Source organism: Oncorhynchus kisutch, linkage group LG28 (genome assembly GCF_002021735.2).
Source record: "Oncorhynchus kisutch isolate 150728-3 linkage group LG28, Okis_V2, whole genome shotgun sequence".
Lineage (NCBI taxonomy): Eukaryota > Metazoa > Chordata > Actinopteri > Salmoniformes > Salmonidae > Oncorhynchus > Oncorhynchus kisutch.
This window is the reverse complement of record NC_034201.2, coordinates 35604644-35625186: the sequence shown is the minus strand read 5'-3', so window position 1 is coordinate 35625186 and position 20543 is coordinate 35604644. Positions and strand designations below refer to the sequence as shown.

Here is a 20543-nt window from a genome sequence, read left to right as displayed (position 1 = left end):
CTCATGCCCATGATTTTGGAATGAGATGTTCGACAAGCAGGTGTCCACATGCTTTTGGTCACGTGGTCATGTATGTAAACTGAGATATCACTAGAAAATTAATTAGGGTAATCTTCTCGTAAATGGAGAGGTGTTCTCAGAGAATTAACTGTTATTTATTATTTTACATAAAGGTTTTTGAACAATACTTTTACCCATCTTAAGTTGAAAAAAAACAGGCACTTAAACTGATTCTAGACGTACTGTATCAAATGCTTTCTCAAGATCTGCTATAACGGTTATACATGGGTTACCTACATTCTCATAGTTTTCCATTATTATCACAACACTAAAGGGTCTAACTCATTGTTACCATCTAACTCATTGGTTACAAAGGACAACTAGTAACCCCAAGGTCCAAAGTTCAGACACCAAGGTCTGTAGGTTCCAAAACATAGATGACTCTCCACCCTTTCAGTCATTTCCCTTACAAAACAAGGTTTGTTTTCTTAGTCTCTCCTTCCAGAGAAAGAAGGAGACGAGAGAGGAAGGATAGCATCAGTGACCCAACTCCTAGCTGTGACTAATGGGAGGAGCGCTATTCCCTCAAGTGACCTCATCAAGAGTGGCCATGTCACAGTCATTAAATAATTTTATCAAGTTTACAAGACACAGGCTAAGCTCTACTATTTAAAAAAAATGTATTTTATATTGAACATTTAGAACAGTAGAGACAGGAAAGATTGGAGGAGATAGAGCCAAAGGGTAGTGGGCGAATGCAAACCCATGTCGACTCTGTCCCTAGTGCAGTGGGGTCAGTGGCGAAAAAACTGGACCACACAGAAAATGCATCCTCCTGTCTTCCCTTCTTTGAGGTAGTCATTGATCAGTATGTGATTGTATAGGTGAAAGCAAAGGTCCCATAATATACCTTTCACCAATCCGTGAAGCGGTACAAGAGCGCCAATTCTAGGTCCAAGAGGCTTCTAAACAGCTTCTACCCCCAAGCCATAAGAATCCTGAACAGCTAATCAAATGGCTACCCAGACTATTTGTATTGCAGCTTTCACCTGGTTGGTCTTTGGAGGTGTGTTGAGAGGCAAGCGGAGCAGGCGGCTGGCAGTTTGCTGCAGGAAGTAGGGGTCCAGGATGCGGATGTGGCTGGTTTTACCCAACCAGATCTCAGGAGGGGGTTTCCAGAAGCCCTTTCTGATCTGAAGCCACAGTTAGGGTGAATAGAGTGAGTCTAGTTAGAAAGAGTCCTGGGTGGTCCGTATGTATCAAGCGTCTCAGATTAAGTGTGCTGATCTAGGATCAGGTCCCCTTACAACAGGGGCAACTAGTATTTCTTCCTGTCTCTCTGTCTCTATTTCAATCTCTCTCTCTTTGTCTGTCTTTATTTATCTCCATCTATTCTTATTCATTATGAAGGCAAAACTGATCCTAGATCAGGACTCCTACTCTGAGACGCTTGATGAATACGGCTTCTGGTTAAAACAGCTTCACCACTAGGTTTACGTTCCACACCAGCACACTACTTAGTAGGGCCAATATCCACACCAGCACACTACTTAGAATCAGACCTGGGTTCAAGTACTATTTGAAATCATTTCAAATACTTTCGCTCGGTTTGATTGAGCTAGCAAGGCGCAATGGAATTGTTGCAAAAGTGCAAACCCTACCCATCTAGGACTGCAGGCAGACTACACCAAACACTAGAAGTATTTGAAAAATGTCAAATTGTATTTGAACCCAGGTTTGCTTAGGATGCAATCCCAATACATTGCTTAATTTTACAGTGCCGTAAAAAAGTATTTGCCCCCTTTCTGATTTTCTCTATTTTTGATATTGACTGTTATCAGATCATCAACCAAAACCTAATATTAGATTAAAGCAACCTGAGTTTACAAATAACAAAACAAATTACACTTATTTAATTTCTTTAATTAGCAAAGTTATGCAACACCCAATTCCCCCGTGTGAAAAAGTTATTGCCCCCTTACTCTTATTAACTGGTTGTGCCACCTTTAGCTGCAATGACTGTAACCAAATGCTTCCTGTAGTTGAATTGGATATTGCATAACTTTTAAATAAATAAAATAAGTATACTTTTTGGGGGTTATTTGCAAACTCAGGTTCCCTTTATCTAATATTAGGTTTTGGTTTGAAGATCTAATAACATTCAGTATGAAAAATGTAGAAAATCAGAAAGAGGGCAAATACTTTTTCACAGCACTGTATGTGCTAAACTAGCGTGGAAATTACAACAGAGCCTAGATCTAAGTATTAACTCCTGCCCAGTCATTGGTTGATCACACGTGCCTTCTCGTCCCTCTTAGAATTAGACTACTGTGTAAATGAGGGTGGCATGACCCTAAACCCCAAGGCCGTTCCTTTCAACATTATTATTAGACACTGCTCCAACACAACCTACTAACAGAGTCTCAGGGTAGGGAGATAGGGTGGGAAATACAATGTTCCAGCAGGTGAGGGTGATCATGTTTAAACGGACAGGGTGTTTTAATGTGGCATTGGGGAGAGAAGAGTGTGTGTATGGATGTATGTGTGTGTGTGTGTGTATGTGTGTGAATGAAACAGAAAGAGGTAGACTAGACTAACTAGAAAGAGTAATCAGTTGTATAATCCCCTGTCCTCCATTCATGTTTTTTTGTACCTCAAATATGATACTGTATGTCCTGTAATCAGTTTTAAAGTTACAAGGCACATTTCTGTATAAACAGACAATAAAACCTTACTTAATCTCATCATATGTTGTCTTAAAGGTAGATGGGGAGTAATGGGCATCCCTGTCTTTGTGTTGAAAATATCACATCCAGTATAGTACCCTCTTCTCATTGTACAGGATCTCTTTGAGCCAGCGCACGTCCTGCTGCTTGAAAGGCACGAGGACCATGAGGGTGTCAGGGTCATTGTGGATGCTGGGGTTGTAGGAAGCCGACTCAGGGTAGAAGAGGCGCATGGTAGTCTTGTTCCCCACGTCGGCCTCATACCCCCGAACTGGTGCATCGTTCAATCTGGGTATGACCAATAAGACATTGCATGAACCATAGTCACACAGCCTACATATTGCTGTTATAACCATGACATAATGTGAAATAAATGTGACATAGCAAGACATAAAGCACTCAGTCTCTTTACCTGATCACTATGTCATACTTGTTAATGGCACTTCCTAACGAGGTGTTCTTGATCGCGAACCCATTTCCAACCACCATGCAGGTTTTGCAAGGCAAACTGAGGGCAGGAAGAGGACAAAACAGTACAGCTCAACCAAGGTATCATGGTAGACCTTTTAAAAACATGAATTGTCCATCAGGAATGTGTCAACTGTCAGCTGAATAAAATATTAACATCAATAGATTCATAAACTAGATTGTAATCTTATGCAAACAATGACTAGTTTCTACAGTAGCGTCATTGTCAGGGATGAGATGTACTTTGACCTAACTGTTTTATCGTCTCAGGCATGTCATAGCTAGCCATGGCTGCCAATGCTTTCATGAGAAAAAGCTCTGGAAAACAGAAAATTAACATAAGCATCTCACACAAAAAATGTAAACATGAGACACAGACATGGTTAATGCAGATAACATTAGTAACATTGATGCTTGCTATTACATGTCAGTAATAACACAGTCATAAGAATAACATAACATGCACTAGTCGAGTCCAAAAGCATAATTCAAATAAAAGCACACTGAAAAGCACCTTGAACAGAATATGCATTTTGTATGAAGTACCCAGGAGGCTGGTGAAGGGGACAGCGGCTCATAGAAATGGATTGAATGGAATGGTGTCAAACGCGTGTTTGATGTGTTTGATACCGTTCCATGAATTCCGTGCCAGCCATTACAATAAGCCTACCATTCTATTTAAAATGCCACCAGCCACCACTGGAAATACCCTTTGAAGTGGAGGATGGTTACAACATACCACTGCCCTTAACACCATAAGGCAAGGCTAACGTGGACAAGTAGCGTCGCCAGAAGAAATCCTCCAGCTTCAAGAAAAGTTGAGTGTTCCTGCTCACACTGGTAGGACAAAACACAGGTAGAAATACATACACCTGCTGATAAGAAATATTAAATCAATGTGGCATAGACTTACTTAAATGCCATCAATGTGGCATAGACTTACATAGACTCACTTAAAATAACTATGATTTTGGAAGGAAGTTAGATGTTATATACTTTCTTCGAAGCCTGATTTAGATACGAATTTGTTAAGAATTACACTTGTGTTGAGAAACAAACCCAAACTCATTGTATCATTGCAAAACCAAACTCGTTTGTTAACAGTCTAAAAAAAATTAAAACTTCTGTTACCATGGCAAAACATGACACACCTAACTGGTCACATTTCCAAGAAACCACAAGTAAAAAATTTAAAAAACAGAAGAGAAACTTGCACATGTTTTGAATGGCCATTTGTGATATTGTTGTCACTACCAAAGTTGCAGATGTATTTTTTTTCCTTCTATGCAATATTTACATTAATTATTCAAATAGAGCCTATGACCCAAATATTTGGCAGTTGAGAAAGAAAAGCTTCATCTTATCTGCAGCGGAGGGTGAGAGAGAGGAAGAAAGGGATAAAGAATGAATGAGAGAAAGAGGGAGAAAGAAAGAATGAAACAAATCAACTCCCCCCTCCTCTTATCAAGTCGACTTTATTACTCACTTGAAGTTGAGTCTCTCCCACTTCTGAGAGATATTCTGAGAGATATTCCAGCTGTCACAGAGGGCCTTACTGAAAGCCCTTTCACTACTGAAAGACACAGAACATGGAAACGAAACAGAAACACACAATTGAAATAGAGACTCAACTGAAACACACACAGTATGGGGTCTCTGGGATGGTTAAAGGTCTCAACTGGGAACCAACAGCTGGGGACATAATGTCGGTTTCCACTGTGGATATCTGTGGTAGAAATTAGCCACCTGTGGTAAACCGTGGGGTGTTGGGTTGAGTGTGCAGAGATCGACACAGAGACAGAGAGGCTTTAGTCCGCAAAAACAACTTAACTAAGACAAAAAATAAATATATCAAAGAAATAAAGTTTGCTCAGGTTTTGCTCAGTCTTCCATCTCTCTCTTAACTGGTGTCTGTCTCTCTCCCTTCTCTCCAGCGGTGTGCCATCGTGCTCCTTTTATTTAGCCTCCACAACTGGTTGGCACTTTCCTCTAATTACCTTCACTTAGCTGTCCGTGTCGGGGTGCCCAGCTCCCGTATTCCCAGCAGAGGGAGCCAACATCGCCTCAAGTACCTCCCTTCTATTACCATCCCCCGGGGTAGACCTCCTGGGATGCCACCCCACCCCCTTGGCCCTGACTCGGAGGGAGGCATGATCAGGGCTAGGTTTGCATCCCTCCTGGATAGGGCGTCCGCACTGCCGTGCTGGGCACCCGAACTGTGGATGACAGAGAAAGAGAATCGCTGTAAGGACAGGAACCAGCGGGTGACAGGGTCATTCGTGTCCTTACCTCGTGCCATCCACATGAGGGGGGCATGGTCAGTAATCAGGGTGAACTTCCTCCCGAGGAGGTAATACTTGAGGGTGGCGAGGGCCCAATTCATGGCGAGGCAGTCCTTCTCGACAATTGAGTATTCCTTCCCCCCGGGAGAAGCTTCCTGCTGACATACATGATGGGGTGCTCCTCGCCTTCCTGCTCTTGGGACAAAAAGGCCCCTATCCCGGTGTCAGACGCAACTGTCTGGACCAGGAGTTTTTTTGAGAAGTCCGGGGTGACTTGTACCGGGTGCGAACATAGCACATCCTTCAGGGCCTGGAACGCCGCCTCTGTGTCCTCCGCCCATCGCACCGTCCGGGGTAGTTGTGCCTTGGATAAATCTGTGAGGGGAGAAGCTATTGCGGCAAAGTTAGGTACAAATCTACTAGCAAATAGTTTTTCTTGTGGTTTCAAATTTCCCCTCCCGATCTGATATCCCAGATACTCCACTTCGGCGTAGCCCAGCTTGCACTGTTGTGGCCGGGTCCACGTTACGCACAGCGCCTTGCGTGGGTGACATTTCTTCAGTAAATTCACATGGTAAAGCTGGGGGGGTTTCTCTGCACTGGTTGGCGGACCTTATAATTGATGTCGCCTACCCGCTCAATGATGTCGTAGGGTAATGCCACATACAGTGGGGAGAACAAGTATTTGATACACTGCCGATTTTGCAGGTTTTCCTACTTACAAAGCATGTAGAGGTCTGTAATTTTTATCATAGGTACACTTCAACTGTGAGAGACGGAATCTAAAACAAAAATCCAGAAAATCACATTGTATGATTTTTAAGTAATTAATTAGCATTTTATTGCATGACATAAGTATTTGATACATCAGACAAGCAGAACTTAATATTTGGTACAGAAACCTTTGTTTGCAATTACAGAGATCATAAGTTTCCTGTAGTTCTGGACCAGGTTTGCACAAACTGCAGCAGGGATTTTCACCCACTCCTCCATACAGACCTTCTCCAAATCCTTCAGGTTTCGGGGCTTTCGCTGGGCAATACGGACTTTCAGCTCCCTCCAAAGATTTTCTAACGGGTTCAGGTCTGGAGACTGGCTAGGCCACTCCAGGACCTTGAGATGATTCTTATGGAGCCACTCCTTAGTTGCCCTGGCTGTGTGTTTCTGGTCGTTGTCGTGCTGGAAGAACCAGCCACAACCCATCTTCAATGCTCTTACTGAGGGAAGGAGGTTGTTGGCCAAGATCTCGCGATACATGGCCCCATCCATCCTCCCCTCACTACGGTGCAGTCGTCCTGTCTCCTTTGCAGAAAAGCATCCGCAAAGAACGATGTTTCCACCTCCATGCTTCACGGTTGGGATGGTGTTCTTGGTGTTGTACTCAGACTTCTTCTTCCTCCAAACACGGTGAGTGGCGTTTAGACCAAAAAGCTCTATTTTTGTCTCATCAGACCATATGACCTTCGCCCATTCCTCCTCTGGATCATCCAGATGGTCATTGGCAAACTTCAGACGGGCCTGGACATGCGCTGGCTTGAGCAGGGGGATCTCGCGTGTGCTACATGATTTTAATCCATGACGGCGTAGTGTGTTACTAATGGTTTTCTTTGAGACTGTGGTCCCAGTTCTCTTCAGGTCATTGACCAGGTCCTGCCGTGTAGTTCTGGGCTGATCCCTCACCTTCCTCATGATCATTGATGCCCCATGAGGTGAGATCTTGCATGGAGCCCCAGACTGAGGGTGATTGATCGTCATCTTGAAATTCTTCCATTTTCTAATAATTGCGGCAACAGTTGTTGCCTTCTCACCAAGCTGCTTAACTATTGTCCTGTAGCCCATCCCAGCCTTGTACGGGTCTACAATTTTATCCCTGATGTCCTTACACAGCTCTCTGGTATTGGCCATTGTGGAGAGGTTGGAGTCTGTTTGATTGAGTGTGTGGACAGGTGTCTTTTATACAGGTAACGAATTCAAACAGGTGCAGTTAATACAGGTAATGAGTGGAGAACAGGAGTGAATCTTAAAGAAAAACTAACAGGTCTGTGGGAGCCGGAATTCTTACTGGTTGGTAGGTGATCAAATACTTATGTCATGCAATAAAATGCTAATTAATTACTTAAAAATCAGACAATATGATTTTCCGGACTTTTGTTTTAGATTCCGTCTCTCACATTTAAAGTGTACCTATGATAAAAATTACAGACCTCTACATGCTTTGTAAGTAGGAAAACCTGCAAAATCGGCAGTGTATCAAATACAGTGGGGCAAAAAAGTATTTAGTCAGCCACCAATTGTGCAAGTTCTCCCACTTAAAAAGATGAGAGAGGCATGTAATTGTCATTATAGGTACACTTCAACTATGACAGACAAAATGGAGAAAAAAAATCCTGAAAATCATATTGTAGGATTTTTTATGAATTTATTTGCAAATTATGGTGGAAAATAAGTATTTGGTTACCTACAAACAAGCAAGATTTCTGGCTCTCACAGACCTGTAACTTCTTCTTTAAGAGGCCCCTCTGTCCTCCACTCGTTACCTGTATTAATGGCACCTGTTTGAACTTGTTATCAGTATAAAAGACACCTGTCCACAACCTCAAACAGTCACACTCCAAACTCCACTACGGCCAAGACCAAAGAGCTGTCAAAGGACACCAGAAACAAAATTGTAGACATGCACCAGGCTGGGAAGACTGAATCTGCAATAGGTAAGCAGCTTGGTTTGAAGAAATCAACTGAGGGAACAATTATTAGGAAATGGAAGACAAGACCACTGATAATCTCCCTCGATCTGGGGCTCCACGCAAGATCTCACCCCGTGGGGTCAAAATGATCACAAGAACGGTGAGCAAAAATCCCAGAACCACACGGGGGGACCTAGTGAATGACCTGCAGAGAGCTGGGACCAAAGTAACAAAGCCTACCATCAGTAACACACTACGCCGTCGGGACTCAAATCCTGCAGTGCCAGACGTGTCCCACTGCTTAAGCCAGTACATGTCCAGGCCCGTCTGAAGTTTGCTAGAGAGCATTTGGATGATCCAGAAGAAGATTGGGAGAATGTCATATGGTCAGATGAAACCAAAATATAACTTTTTGGTAAAAACTCAACTCGTCGTGTTTGGAGGACAAAGAATGCTGAGTTGCATCCAAAGAACACCATACCTACTGTGAGGCATGGGGGTGGAAACATCATGCTTTGGGGCTGTTTTTCTGCAAAGGGACCAGGACGACTGATCCGTGTAAAGGAAAGAATGAATGGGGCCATATATCGTGAGATTTTGAGTGAAAACCTCCTTCCATCAGCAAGGGCATTGAAGATGAAACGTGGCTGGGTCTTTCAGCACGACAATGATCCCAAACACACCGCCCGGGCAATGAAGGAGTGGCTTCGTAAGAAGAATTTCAAGGTCCTGGAGTGGCCTAGCCAGTCTCCAGATCTCAATCCCATAGAAAATCTTTGGAGGGAGTTGAAAGTCCGTGTTGCCCAGCAACAGCCCCAAAACATCACTGCTCTAGAGGAGATCTGCATGGAGGAATGGGCCAAAATACCAGCAACAGGGTGTGAAAACCTTGTGAAGACTTACAGAAAACGTTTGACCTCTGTCATTGCCAACAAAGGGTATATAACAAAGTATTGAGATAAACTTTTGTTATTGACCAAATACTTATTTTCCACCATAATTTTCAAATAAATTCATAAAAAATCCTACAATGTGATTTTCTCGATAATATTTTCTCATTTTGACTGTCATAGTTGAAGTGTACCTATGATCAAAATTACAGGCCTCTCACATCTTTTTAAGTGGGAGAACTTGCACAATTGGTGGCTGACTAAATACTTTTTTGCCCCACTGTAGCCAGGAATTTACTCTCCGTGGTAGGGATCAGCACCAAGACCTTCTCACCAGGTTGGAACTCTTGTGGTTGGGCCCCCCGGTTGTAGACACGCTCCTGGGCACGTTGCGCCTGGGCCCTGTGCTCTCTCACCACTGGCCAAATCCCGGTCATCCTCTCCCTCATCTCCTCCACATGTTCTACTATGCTGCGAAGGGGGTCCGCTGCTCTTCCCAGACCTCCTTGACTAGGTCCAGCAGCCCGCGGGGCCCACGGCCATACAGGAGCTCAAAGGGGGTGAACCCCGTAGATGCTTGGGGTACCTCGCGCACTGAAAACATCAGGTGGGGCAGCAGCTGGTCCCAGTTCCACCCATCTCTCTTGATGACCTTCTTCAGCATCTGTTTCAGGGTCTTATCGAAGCGTTCCACCAGCCAGTCTGTTTGTGGATGGTACAGTTTGCAGACATCCTTCATCACACAAGACATGAACGTGGTGGCCTGGTCCGTCAGGATTTCCCGCGGGATACCCACCCGGCTAAATAAATGGAAGAGCTCCCGTGCGATATCTTTTGCTGCCGCCGTGCATAGCAGGATTACCTCAGGATACCGGGTGGCGCAATCCATGATTGCCAGGATGTATTGGTGTCCCCTCGCGGTCTTCACCAACGGACCCACCAGATCTATTGCCACCCGCTCGAATGGCACTCCTATAATGGGCAAGGGAACCAAAGGGTTTCGATACTGCACCCTCGGAGCTGTGATCTGGCACTACGGGCAACAACCGCAGTAGTCCTCCACGGCGCACTTGATTCCGGGCCAGTGGAACTGGTTCCCGATCTGCTCCCTGGTTTTCTCCATCCCCAGGTGTGCCCCAAACAGGTGGGTGTGAGCAAGCTGCAACACAGTCCTAACATACTGTCTGGGTATGAGTAACAAGTCTTTGGTCTCCCCATTATGCTTTACTACCTGATACAATAAATTATGCTTGATTGCGAAGTGGGGGTAGCTCCAATCACTTACCCCAGGTAACAGTACGCCATCCACCACAATCACCTGGCCCCTAGCGTTCTGGGGATTTTAGTTTTCTAATTGGGCCCTCCCGAACTGACCCGTGAGTATTCCCGTGTCCGGAGGTCCGTCTAGTTCCTCCAACTCCATAAAGGGGAGCCTGAGGTCTTCCTCATGCGGTGGCTCGCTTGCCGGAGCGGGGTCGTCTCCCTCCTCTGGGCCCGACTCGGGCACCTCTTGTGGCGGGGGTTGGGTTGCACAGGCCACCGTCTTTTTCCCTTTTCTTCCTACCTCCGGTGCTCGCCTCCCCAGGTCCTTCCTCCACAGTGCCTGGAAGAGAGGGCAGTCTTGACCGAGGAGAATGGACACGGGTAAGTTAGGAACAGCTCCCACGCGTATCTGGCACTCCCCCTTTGGGGTGGTTACCTCTTCGTGTCCCCGTGTACACAAGACACTGTCACCTCCTCGTCCCCCGGTTCCTCGTTCCCCTCTCGTGTGAACCACTGCTGGTGGGCCTGGGTCACCATGCTGCCGGAGTCCAGCAGAGCGCTGGTGTCGATGCCATCGATTTGTACCAGAACCATCGGAGGGGCCGTCTCGGTGTGCGCCCAACAGGCGTCGTCGGTTTGAGTCACCCTCCCGCTTCACAGCCTTGGCTGGTTCCGTCCGGGCCCCCTTCAGCTCCTCGCCTCTCTTTGTGTTGGTCGCCCCCCTCGCCGCGTCTCCTTTCTCCGCTCGGGCCCCTCTCAGCAGGTCCTGGGTGTTCTGGTGAATTTCCACCGCTGTCTGCAATTCCTCCAGTCTCTGGGGGTTCTGCATGCTCACCATCTTCTTCATCTCGTAGGGCAGGGCCCGAAGGTATTTATCCAGGACAAGTTTGTCGAGCATCGGGAGGGACGGTACTTCCGTCAGTAGCCAGCCACACCAGGTCGCTTATCTGCGCACGGGGGGACAGGGTGGGGTCAAAGTCCCAGTCGTGAATCAGTTGTGCACGGCGTGCGAGTTTGAACCCATAACGGCTTAGTATCTCCCGTTAGAGTTCCTCATAATTCGCGGCCTGGTCAGTGTTCAAATCAAAGTAGGCCTTCTGGGCCTTCCCAGAGGTAGGGTGCCAACAGGCTGGCCCACTGGGGTTTGGGCCATCCTTCCCGCTGTGCCGTCCTCTCGAAGGTGCACAGATACGGCTCCACGTCATCTTCCTTCCTTAATTGAATCAAGAACTGATTCGGGCCAGACTCCTGAGCCCTCCCAACCTTCAACTGGGCTACCTCAGCTACCAGTCTGCGGTTTTGTTGGAGCTGCTCCTCCAGCGCTTGCTCCTGGAGAGCCTGTTGCTTCTGCTGGCTGAGTATGAACTGAGCCACCAGCTCCTCCATGGTAATCTCCGCACACTCGACACCACGCCACCCAAATCTATTGAGTTCCCCGCATCTCCACCATATGTGGTAAACCGTGGGGTGTTGGGTTGAGCGTGCAGATTGACACAGAGACAGTGAGGCTTTAGTCCGCAAAAACAACTTTACTAAGACAGAAAATAAACATATCAAAAAATAACTTTTTCAGTCTTCCTTCCTGTTTCCGCAGGTAGCTAAAAGCTAAATTATCATGACACGAGCTGAGTTAAATGTAAAAGGCTTTGAAAATAAAAAGCTTGTTTTTGTGAGAAAAGATTGAAAAAGAACAGGAATTTCTAATTAAAATATTCCACTAAAATATGAAAATACTACATATCATGTCTCTATGTTGTTTTATGTCCTGCGGATTTGAGACGAAAGTTGACAAGTTCAATGGGAAAGTGAGCCTGTCAGGTAAGCCATTAGCCTTAATTCTGGCACAGAATCCAGCCTAGCTGACGCAGTGCAATTTTCCTGATTTTTGACCACTTTTTTTTCTCTAGTCTCCGTTGATTTAGTCACCGTAATTCTGCTATCATACAAGGGTAAAAACTCAAATAACCTTTGAACAGATAATGACAGACGTACTGGTTTTCTTAGATGATTATCTAGACAATTAACATATAATTTTACCCATTGGTCAAAAGATGCAAATCCTGAACTTGATGGGATGGTCTGGTCGAAGCTATCTGTCATCGATACTGCTCTATGTTTCTCTTATACGTACAATTTGTAATGTTCTGTAATTGTTCTGTTTAGATAGCTAAACTGAATAAAATGTGCTGCTTATCGAAGTCTAGCAGACCCACTTATCTGACATTTTGGCCAAAAAGATAACGTGCAAAGGAACGTTGTGTTTGCATTTGGCCAACACCTCATGCAAAGAGACTTTGAGCTTCTCCTCTGTCTTTCTCTAACAGTGCCTGGTCAGGGCAGCCCTGAACCAAGCTTAATCTCTCCCCCCAGCTGTGCTAAAGAGTACATGGGTACGTCCCAAATGGCACCCTATTCCCTATATAGTGCACTACATTTGACCAGGGCCCATAAGCACTCTTTTTGACTGGAGCCCTATGGGCCCTGGTCAAAAAGTAGCACACTATATAGGGAATAGTGTGCCATTTGAGACGCAGCCTGTATCTCTCTTACAAGCCACACCGTGCTTACATAAACTCTGCCATCCTCTGTAGCACTCAAATCCTGTCAAATGCAGAAGGACCTTGAGGAGGACCAGGTGGCTGAATGAAGACAAAAGGGAGGTTTACCTCTGAAGGAAGAAATGTGAATAGTAGTAGGACACACAGCACAGCAGCAGCACAGGTACAAGTACTCTGGACCATGCTGCAAATTAACACAGGGAGGTGATTTTAATGTACAGATACCTTTTGCACGCTTCACATGCCATACTCGCCTGGGTCAAAATCCGTAAAAGAAAGGCAGACACAAGGGCATTTGTTATTTCAATTTAATGCAATAAAATATTTTTCACTAGACGATTTTGACCCAGGCGAGTGCAACATGCTGTGCAATGCTGTGACACAAATAACAAAAAAAGCCATGAAGCTTTTTTTAGCCATGAAGCTCTGGGGGCTGTATATATCAATCCAGGATCAGTTTATCCTTTCAGATAATAATATATGAGTCATTGAAAATCTGAACTTTAAGTGAACTGAACTTGAACTTCAAGACAGTGAAAACGTCCTGGAATTTGACTAATGGTAACGGAACTGTTTTTCAACACATTACACATAGCAGAGTAGCAACAAGACAACGTCTGGGGTGCTTATTAACAATAAGGCGTTACAAGCAACACATTTCAATATATTCACAAAGAAAAGCCCTTTTTTTTACTAACCTCCCCTCACATTTGAACTGACTAATGTTAAGGAAAACCCAACAGCAGAATATACAATAACATAATACCATGACTGGTTTAGTCATAACTGACTAAATTACCTGGCATTAGGTTATCTGAAATCTGAAGAATCTGTTAATTCTCAAACTGATAGAATTGGATATAATTCATTGAAATACTGGTTTAAATCACTTACTTTTGGTGTTCTTCAGGGACATCTTCACCTGCTCCTTCTCATGTCTGGAGTGTTTGTGGTGATGGTTTCACCCTGAGTGAGTGAGTGAGTGAGTGAGTGAGTGAGTGAGTGAGTGAGTGAGTGAGTGAGTGAGTGAGTGAGTGAGTGAGTGAGAGAGAGAGAGAGAGAGAGAGAGGAACATCCCATTTAATAGATCGCCTAATCAGCTAGCCACCAGTCAGCTGTAACAACTGCCCTTTTCCTCCCTCCCCTCATAGGTTGGTCTACACACACACACACAAAAGCTCTCTCTCACACACACACACACAAGCTAGGAATTGCCAGGGTCCTCACAATACAATATTATCACAATACTTAGGTGCCGATACGATATGTATTGCGATTCTACATGCCTCGCCATTAAATAATGTGATTTTATTGAGATACCATAGTACAAACATATTGGGACATGAGAGAGCCATAATAAAATGTTTTGGTCAATCATGGAAATAAAAGTGCTGAAAACAAATTGGCTCCTTATTTAAAAAGAAGATGGAGAACAAGCTATGAAGGAAAAATACTGGAGTTTTGGTGCAGGTACAACCAATCAATCAATCAATCAATCAAATTTATAGCTGATATCTCAAAGTGCTGTACAGAAACCCAGCCTAAAACCCCAAACAGCAAGCAATGCAGGTGTAGAAGCACGGTGGCTAGGAAAAACTCCCTAGAAAGGCCAAAACCTAGGAAGAAACCTAGAGAGGAACCAGGCTATGTGGGGTGGCCAGTCCTCTTCTGGCTGTGCCGGGTGGAGATTATAACAGAACATGGCCAAGATGTTCAAATGTTCATAAATGACCAGCATGGTCGAATAATAATAAGGCAGAACAGTTGAAACTGGAGCAGCAGCACAGTCAGGTGGAAGTTGAAACTGGAGCAGCAGCATGGCCAGGTGGACTGGGGACAGCAAGGAGTCATCATGTCAGGTAGTCCTGGGGCATGGTCCTAGGGCTCAGGTCAGTTGAAACTGGAACAGCAGCATGGCCAGGTGGACTGGGGACAGCAAGGAGTCATCATGTCAGGTAGTCCTGGGGCATGGTCCTAGGGCTCAGGTCCTCCGAGAGAGAGAAAGAAAGAGAGAAGGAGAGAATTAGAGAACGCACACTTAGATTCACACAGGACACCGAATAGGACAGGAGAAGTCCTCCAGATATAACAAACTGACCCCAGCCCCCCGACACATAAACTACTGCAGCATAAATACTGGAGGCTGAGACAGGAGGGGTCAGGAGACACTGTGGCCCCATCCGAGGACACCCCCGGACAGGGCCAAACAGGAAGGATATAACCCCACCCACTTTGCCAAAGCACAGCCCCCACACCACTAGAGGGATATATTCAACCACCAACTTACCATCCTGAGACAAGGCTGAGTATAGCCCACAAAGATCTCCGCCACTGCACAACCCAAGGGGGGGGGCGCCAACCCAGACAGGATGACCACAACAGTGAAACAATCCACTCAGGTGACGCACCCCCTCCAGGGACGGCATGAGAGAGCCCCAGCAAGCCAGTGACTCAGCCCCTGTAATAGGGTTAGAGGCAGAGAATCCCAGTGGAAAGAGGGGAACCGGCCAGGCAGAGACAGCAAGGGCGGTTCGTTGCTCCAGAGCCTTTCGTTCACCTTCCCACTCCTGGGCCAGACTACACTCAATCATATGACCCACTGAAGAGATTAGTCTTCAGTAAAGACTTAAAGGTTGAGACCGAGTTTGCGTCTCTGACATGGGTAGGCAGACCGTTCCATAAAAATGGAGCTCTATAGGAGAAAGCCCTGCCTCCAGCTGTTTGCTTAGAAATTCTAGGGACAATTAGGAGGCCTGCGTCTTGTGACCGTAGCGTACGTGTAGGTATGTACGGCAGGACCAAATCAGAGAGATAGGTAGGAGCAAGCCCATGTAATGCTTTGTAGGTTAGCAGTAAAACCTTGAAATCAGCCCTTGCTTTGACAGGAAGCCAGTGTAGAGAGGCTAGCACTGGAGTAATATGATCAAATTTTTTGGTTCTAGTCAGGATTCTAGCAGCCGTATTTAGCACTAACTGAAGTTTATTTAGTGCTTTATCCGGGTAGCCAGAAAATAGAGCATTGCAGTAGTCTAACCTAGAAGTGACAAAAGCATGGATACATTTTTCTGCATCATTTTTGGACAGAAAGTTTCTGATTTTTGCAATGTTACGTAGATGGAAAAAAGCTGTCCTCGAAATGGTCTTGATATGTTCTTCAAAAGAGAGATCAGGGTCCAGAGTAACGCCGAGGTCCTTCACAGTTTTATTTGAGACGACTGTACAACCATTAAGATTAATTGTCAGATTCAACAGAAGATCTCTTTGTTTCTTGGGACCTAGAACAAGCATCTCTGTTTTGTCAGAGTTTAATAGTAGAAAGTTTGCAGCCATCCACTTCCTTATGTCTGAAACACATGCTTCTAGCGAGGGCAATTTTGGGGCTTCACCATGTTTCATTGAAATGTACAGCTGTGTGTCATCCGCATAGCAGTGAAAGTTTACATTATGTTTTCGAATAACATCCCCAAGAGGTAAAATATATAGTGAAAACAATAGTGGTCCTAAAACGGAACCTTGAGGAACACCGAAATTTACAGTTGATTTGTCAGAGGACAAACCATTCACAGAGACAAACTGATATCTTTCCGACAGATAAGATCTAAACCAGGCCAGAACATGTCCGTGTAGACCAATTTGGGTTTCCAATCTCTCCAAAAGAATGTGGTGATCGATGGTATCAAAAGCAGCACTAAGGTCTAGGAGCACGAGGACAGATGCAGAGCCTCGGTCCGATGCCATTAAAATGTAATTTACCACCTTCACAAGTGCCGTCTCAGTGCTATGATGGGGTCTAAAACCAGACTGAAGCATTTCGTATACATTGTTTGTCTTCAGGAAGGCAGTGAGTTGCTGCGCAACAGCCTTCTCAAAATTTTTTGAGAGGAATGGAAGATTCGATATAGGCCGATAGTTTTTTATATTTTCTGGGTCAAGGTTTGGCTTTTTCAAGAGAGGCTTTATTTATTTATTTATTTTAACCAATTAGTGCAAAAATAATACTGCGATATTGTCAAAAAGATATCTTGTCAAAAATAATATTCCGATATGTAAAAACAATTCAGCATCACTAACACACACAAATCTAATTTTATTTGTCAAATGTGCCGAATACAACAAGTGTAGACCTTACCGTGAAATGCTTACTTACAAGCCCTTACCCATCAATGTAGAATTTTTTTTTAAGTAAGAAAATATTTGCAAAAATAAATAAACACAAAATAAAATAAGCTAAAGTAACAGTAACGAGGCTATATACAGGTGGTACCAGTACCTAGTCAATGTGAGGGGGTCAGAGCATGTGAGCGGAGTTGAGCAGTTGGAAATCTCACTCATGGAGCTGTGCTTGCAGACAGCTCCAGCGCTCCATGTGGCATTGAACGTTTTAGCAGGATTCTTTCTCTTCACAACTGGCTACGTGATTATTGCAGCTCAATGGGTGTAATTTTGTTGACAATTTTGATATCTTTTGGAAACAAAACACGTTTTATAAGGAATATGGGATCCAACCAAATCATTTGGGTTCCTGGATCCTTTCACAGCATTATAAGGCTACGTTGAGACAATGACTTATCAATGCCCCAAGCCCAAATACGTTAATCCCTACCATTGTGTCTCTGAGTCGTCATAATGCTTTAGCAAATGTACATTATACCAGGGGCGTTGGTAGACACAATGTAAGTAACCTAATTTATGTCCCTCTAACTGCCCTGAATGCCTCTGCTGATCCTACAGCTATTGTATGCAGCAATCATGGGCCTATGAACCAGATTTATGCTGTTTGTACTGAGGTGGTGTGCCCTAGTAGGAAGGCCACTGTGTGCAGCTCACCCTGCACTAACATAAATAACATGAGAATATCTACTTCTGCTAAGCTTCCCAGTAAAGCAATGAAAAGCATCACAGAACAGAGCTCAAAATAGCCCATGTTAACATATGTAGCTTAAGAAACAAGGTTCATGAAATTAATAACTGGCTAGTAACAGATGACATTCATATTCTGACTATCTCTGAAACTCACTTAGATAATACATTTGATGATACAGTGGTAGCAATACAACGTTATAACATTTACAGAAAATGTGCTTAAAATCTGTATCCAGATCCATCGGATGTAGTGATCACAATATAGTAGTCATATATAGGAAAACCAACGTTCCAAAGGCTGGGTCTAATATAGTGTATAAGAGGACATATGTTGTTGATGTAAAGAATATTTGTTGGTCTGTGGTGTGTCATGAGATGCAAACAAACGCTGCACTTAACACATTTGCAAAATTGCTTATCCCATTTACTAATAGGCATGCACCCAATAAGAAAATGACTAAAAACTATTAAATCATCGTGATTGATAAGGAAGTGAAAAATTATGGTTGAGAGGGATGAGGCAAATGTAATGGCAAATAGGTCTGGCTGCATAACCGACTGGCAAACATACTGCAAGTTGAGAAATCATGTCAATAAAATGAATAAAAAGTAGAAACTACATGATGAAACAAAGATAAATGACATAAAGAATGATAGTACAAAGCCTTGGAGCACCTTGAATTAATCAAAAAAAGGCAAACGCTTATTCATCACAAAACCGACTGATATTGCCAACTACTTTAATTATTTTTTTCATTGGCAAGATTAGCAAATTTAGGCATATGACATGCCAACAACAACCGCTGATACGACAAATCCAAGTATATCTGAACAAATTATGAAAGACAAACCTGTTACCAACCCTAAGTCAAGTTTTGAAAAAAATGTGTTTGACCAGATACAATGCTATTTTACAGTAAACAATTTGACAACAGACTTTCATCACCCTTGTAGGGAAGGACATTCAACAAGCACAGCACTTACACAAATGACTGATGATTGGCTGAGAGAAACTGATGATAAAAAGATTGTGAGGATGTTATGTTAGACTTCAGTGCAGCTTTTGACATTACCCATCATAGTCTGCTGCTGGAAAAACATATATGTTATGGTTTTACATTCCCTGCTATATTGTGGATAAAGAGTTACCCGTCTAACAGAATACAGAAGGTGTTCTGCAAGAAGCACCAGTGACTCGGTCTATAAAAAAAATGGTCAGATGAAGCAGATGCTAAACTACAGGACTGCTTTGCTATCACAGACTGGAACATGTTCCGGGATTCTTCTGATGACATTGAGGAATACACCACATCAGTCACTTGCTATATCAATAAGTGCATTGATGTCGTCGTCCCCACAGTGACTGTACGTACATACCCTAACCAGAAGCCATGGATTACAGGCAACATTCATACTGAGCTAAGGGGTAGAGCTGCCGCTTTCAAGGTGTGGGACACTAACCCGGAAGCTTACAAGAAATCCCGCTATGCCCTGCGATGAACCATCAAACAGGCAAAGCGTCAATACAGGGCCAAGATTGAATCATACTACACCGGCTCCGACGCTCGTCCGATGTGGCAGGGCTTGCAAACTATTACAGACTACAAAGGGAAGCACAGCAGCAAGCTGCCCAGTGACACGAGCCTACCAGACGCGCTAAATCACTTCTATGCTCACTTCGAGGCAAGCAACACTGAGGCATGCATGAGAGCATCAGCTGTTCCGGACGACTGTGTGGTCACGCTCTCCGTAGCCGACGTGAGTAAGACCTTTAAACAGGTCAACATACACAAGGCTGCAGGGCCAGGCTCCGGGACGGATTACCAGGACGTGTGCTCCGGGCTTGTGCTGACCAACTGGCAGGTGTCTTCACTGACCTTTCCAACATGTCCCTGATTGAGTCTGTAATACCAACATGCTTCAAGCAAACCACCATAGACTCTGTGCCCAATAACACAAAGGCAACCTGCCTAAATGACTACAGACCCGTAGCACTCACGTCCGTAGCCATGAAGTGCTTTGAAAGGCTGGTAATGGCTCACATCAACACCATTATCCCAGAAACCCTAGACCCACTCCAATTTGCATACCGCACAAACAGATCCACAGATGACACAATCTCTATTGCACTCCACACTGCCCTTTCACACCTGGACAAAAGGAACACCTATGTGAGAATGATGTTCATTGACTACAGCTCAGCGTTCAACACCATAGTACCCTCAAAGCTCATCACCAAGCTGAGGAGCCTGGGACTAAACACCACCCTCTGCAACTGGATCCTGGACTTCCTGACAGGCCGCCCCCAGGTGGTAAGGGTAGGTAACAACACAGTTAAGCAGTCCTCCAGGACTCTTTCCAGATATGGGCGTTTAGATTCGTGTTTAGTGGACATATTCCCCACAAAGTGGAGTGGTCGTTCGCAACGACGTGATGTGCCATTTCTGTTCAAGGTGAAAGCAGATCGACTTTTCGGATTTTGAGTAGGCTTGGCTTGATCAAGCGGGCCCTGGATATGGTCTCGAGTGAGATAAATTTGAATTTTAACGTCCTTGCTATGGGTGTTAATTCCTGCGAACCTGGTGTCCGGTAATTCCCCGTCTAGTCCTTGTGACTTATCTTTTACCCTTTTCTCAAATGTTTCTCACTTTAGTTCTTCACGTAGTTGAACTTCTAGAGAACATTGGTCTACGTTTTGATCGTCCTTTAACCCTTTGTTACCCTTGTGCTCTGACACTTTGTGTGGATCGGGTGCAGGAACGTAGCGAACAGGTCGATTGTAGCGGTAGTCGTTTCGATGGCAACGTAC

The 20543-nt window shown here is 44.5% G+C and overlaps 1 protein-coding gene across 12 annotated transcripts in view; it reads right to left on the bottom strand.

Moving 5' to 3' along the window:
- Window positions 1–20543, bottom strand: part of LOC109872464 (CMP-N-acetylneuraminate-beta-galactosamide-alpha-2,3-sialyltransferase 4) — a 44704-nt gene that overhangs the window by 11653 nt on the left and 12508 nt on the right. For 5 of the 12 annotated variants that reach the window (XM_031807481.1, XM_020463683.2, XM_020463682.2 and 2 more), the window contains 8 exons: window positions 13766–13837; window positions 12980–13055; window positions 4681–4767; window positions 3934–4031; window positions 3449–3512; window positions 3139–3234; window positions 2825–3014; window positions 1050–1193 (listed from right to left, as the gene is read on the bottom strand). In XM_031807481.1, the coding sequence (XP_031663341.1) occupies window positions 1050–1193; window positions 2825–3014; window positions 3139–3234; window positions 3449–3512; window positions 3934–4031; window positions 4681–4767; window positions 12980–13055; window positions 13766–13787 (777 nt within the window). In that variant the 5' untranslated portion in view covers window positions 13788–13837. Of the gene's footprint in view, window positions 1–1049; window positions 1194–2824; window positions 3015–3138; window positions 3235–3448; window positions 3513–3933; window positions 4032–4680; window positions 4768–12881; window positions 12953–12979; window positions 13056–13765; window positions 14860–20543 lie in introns of those variants that run through there. The other 7 variants (XM_031807484.1, XM_031807488.1, XM_031807483.1 and 4 more) reach the window with 4 other exon arrangements.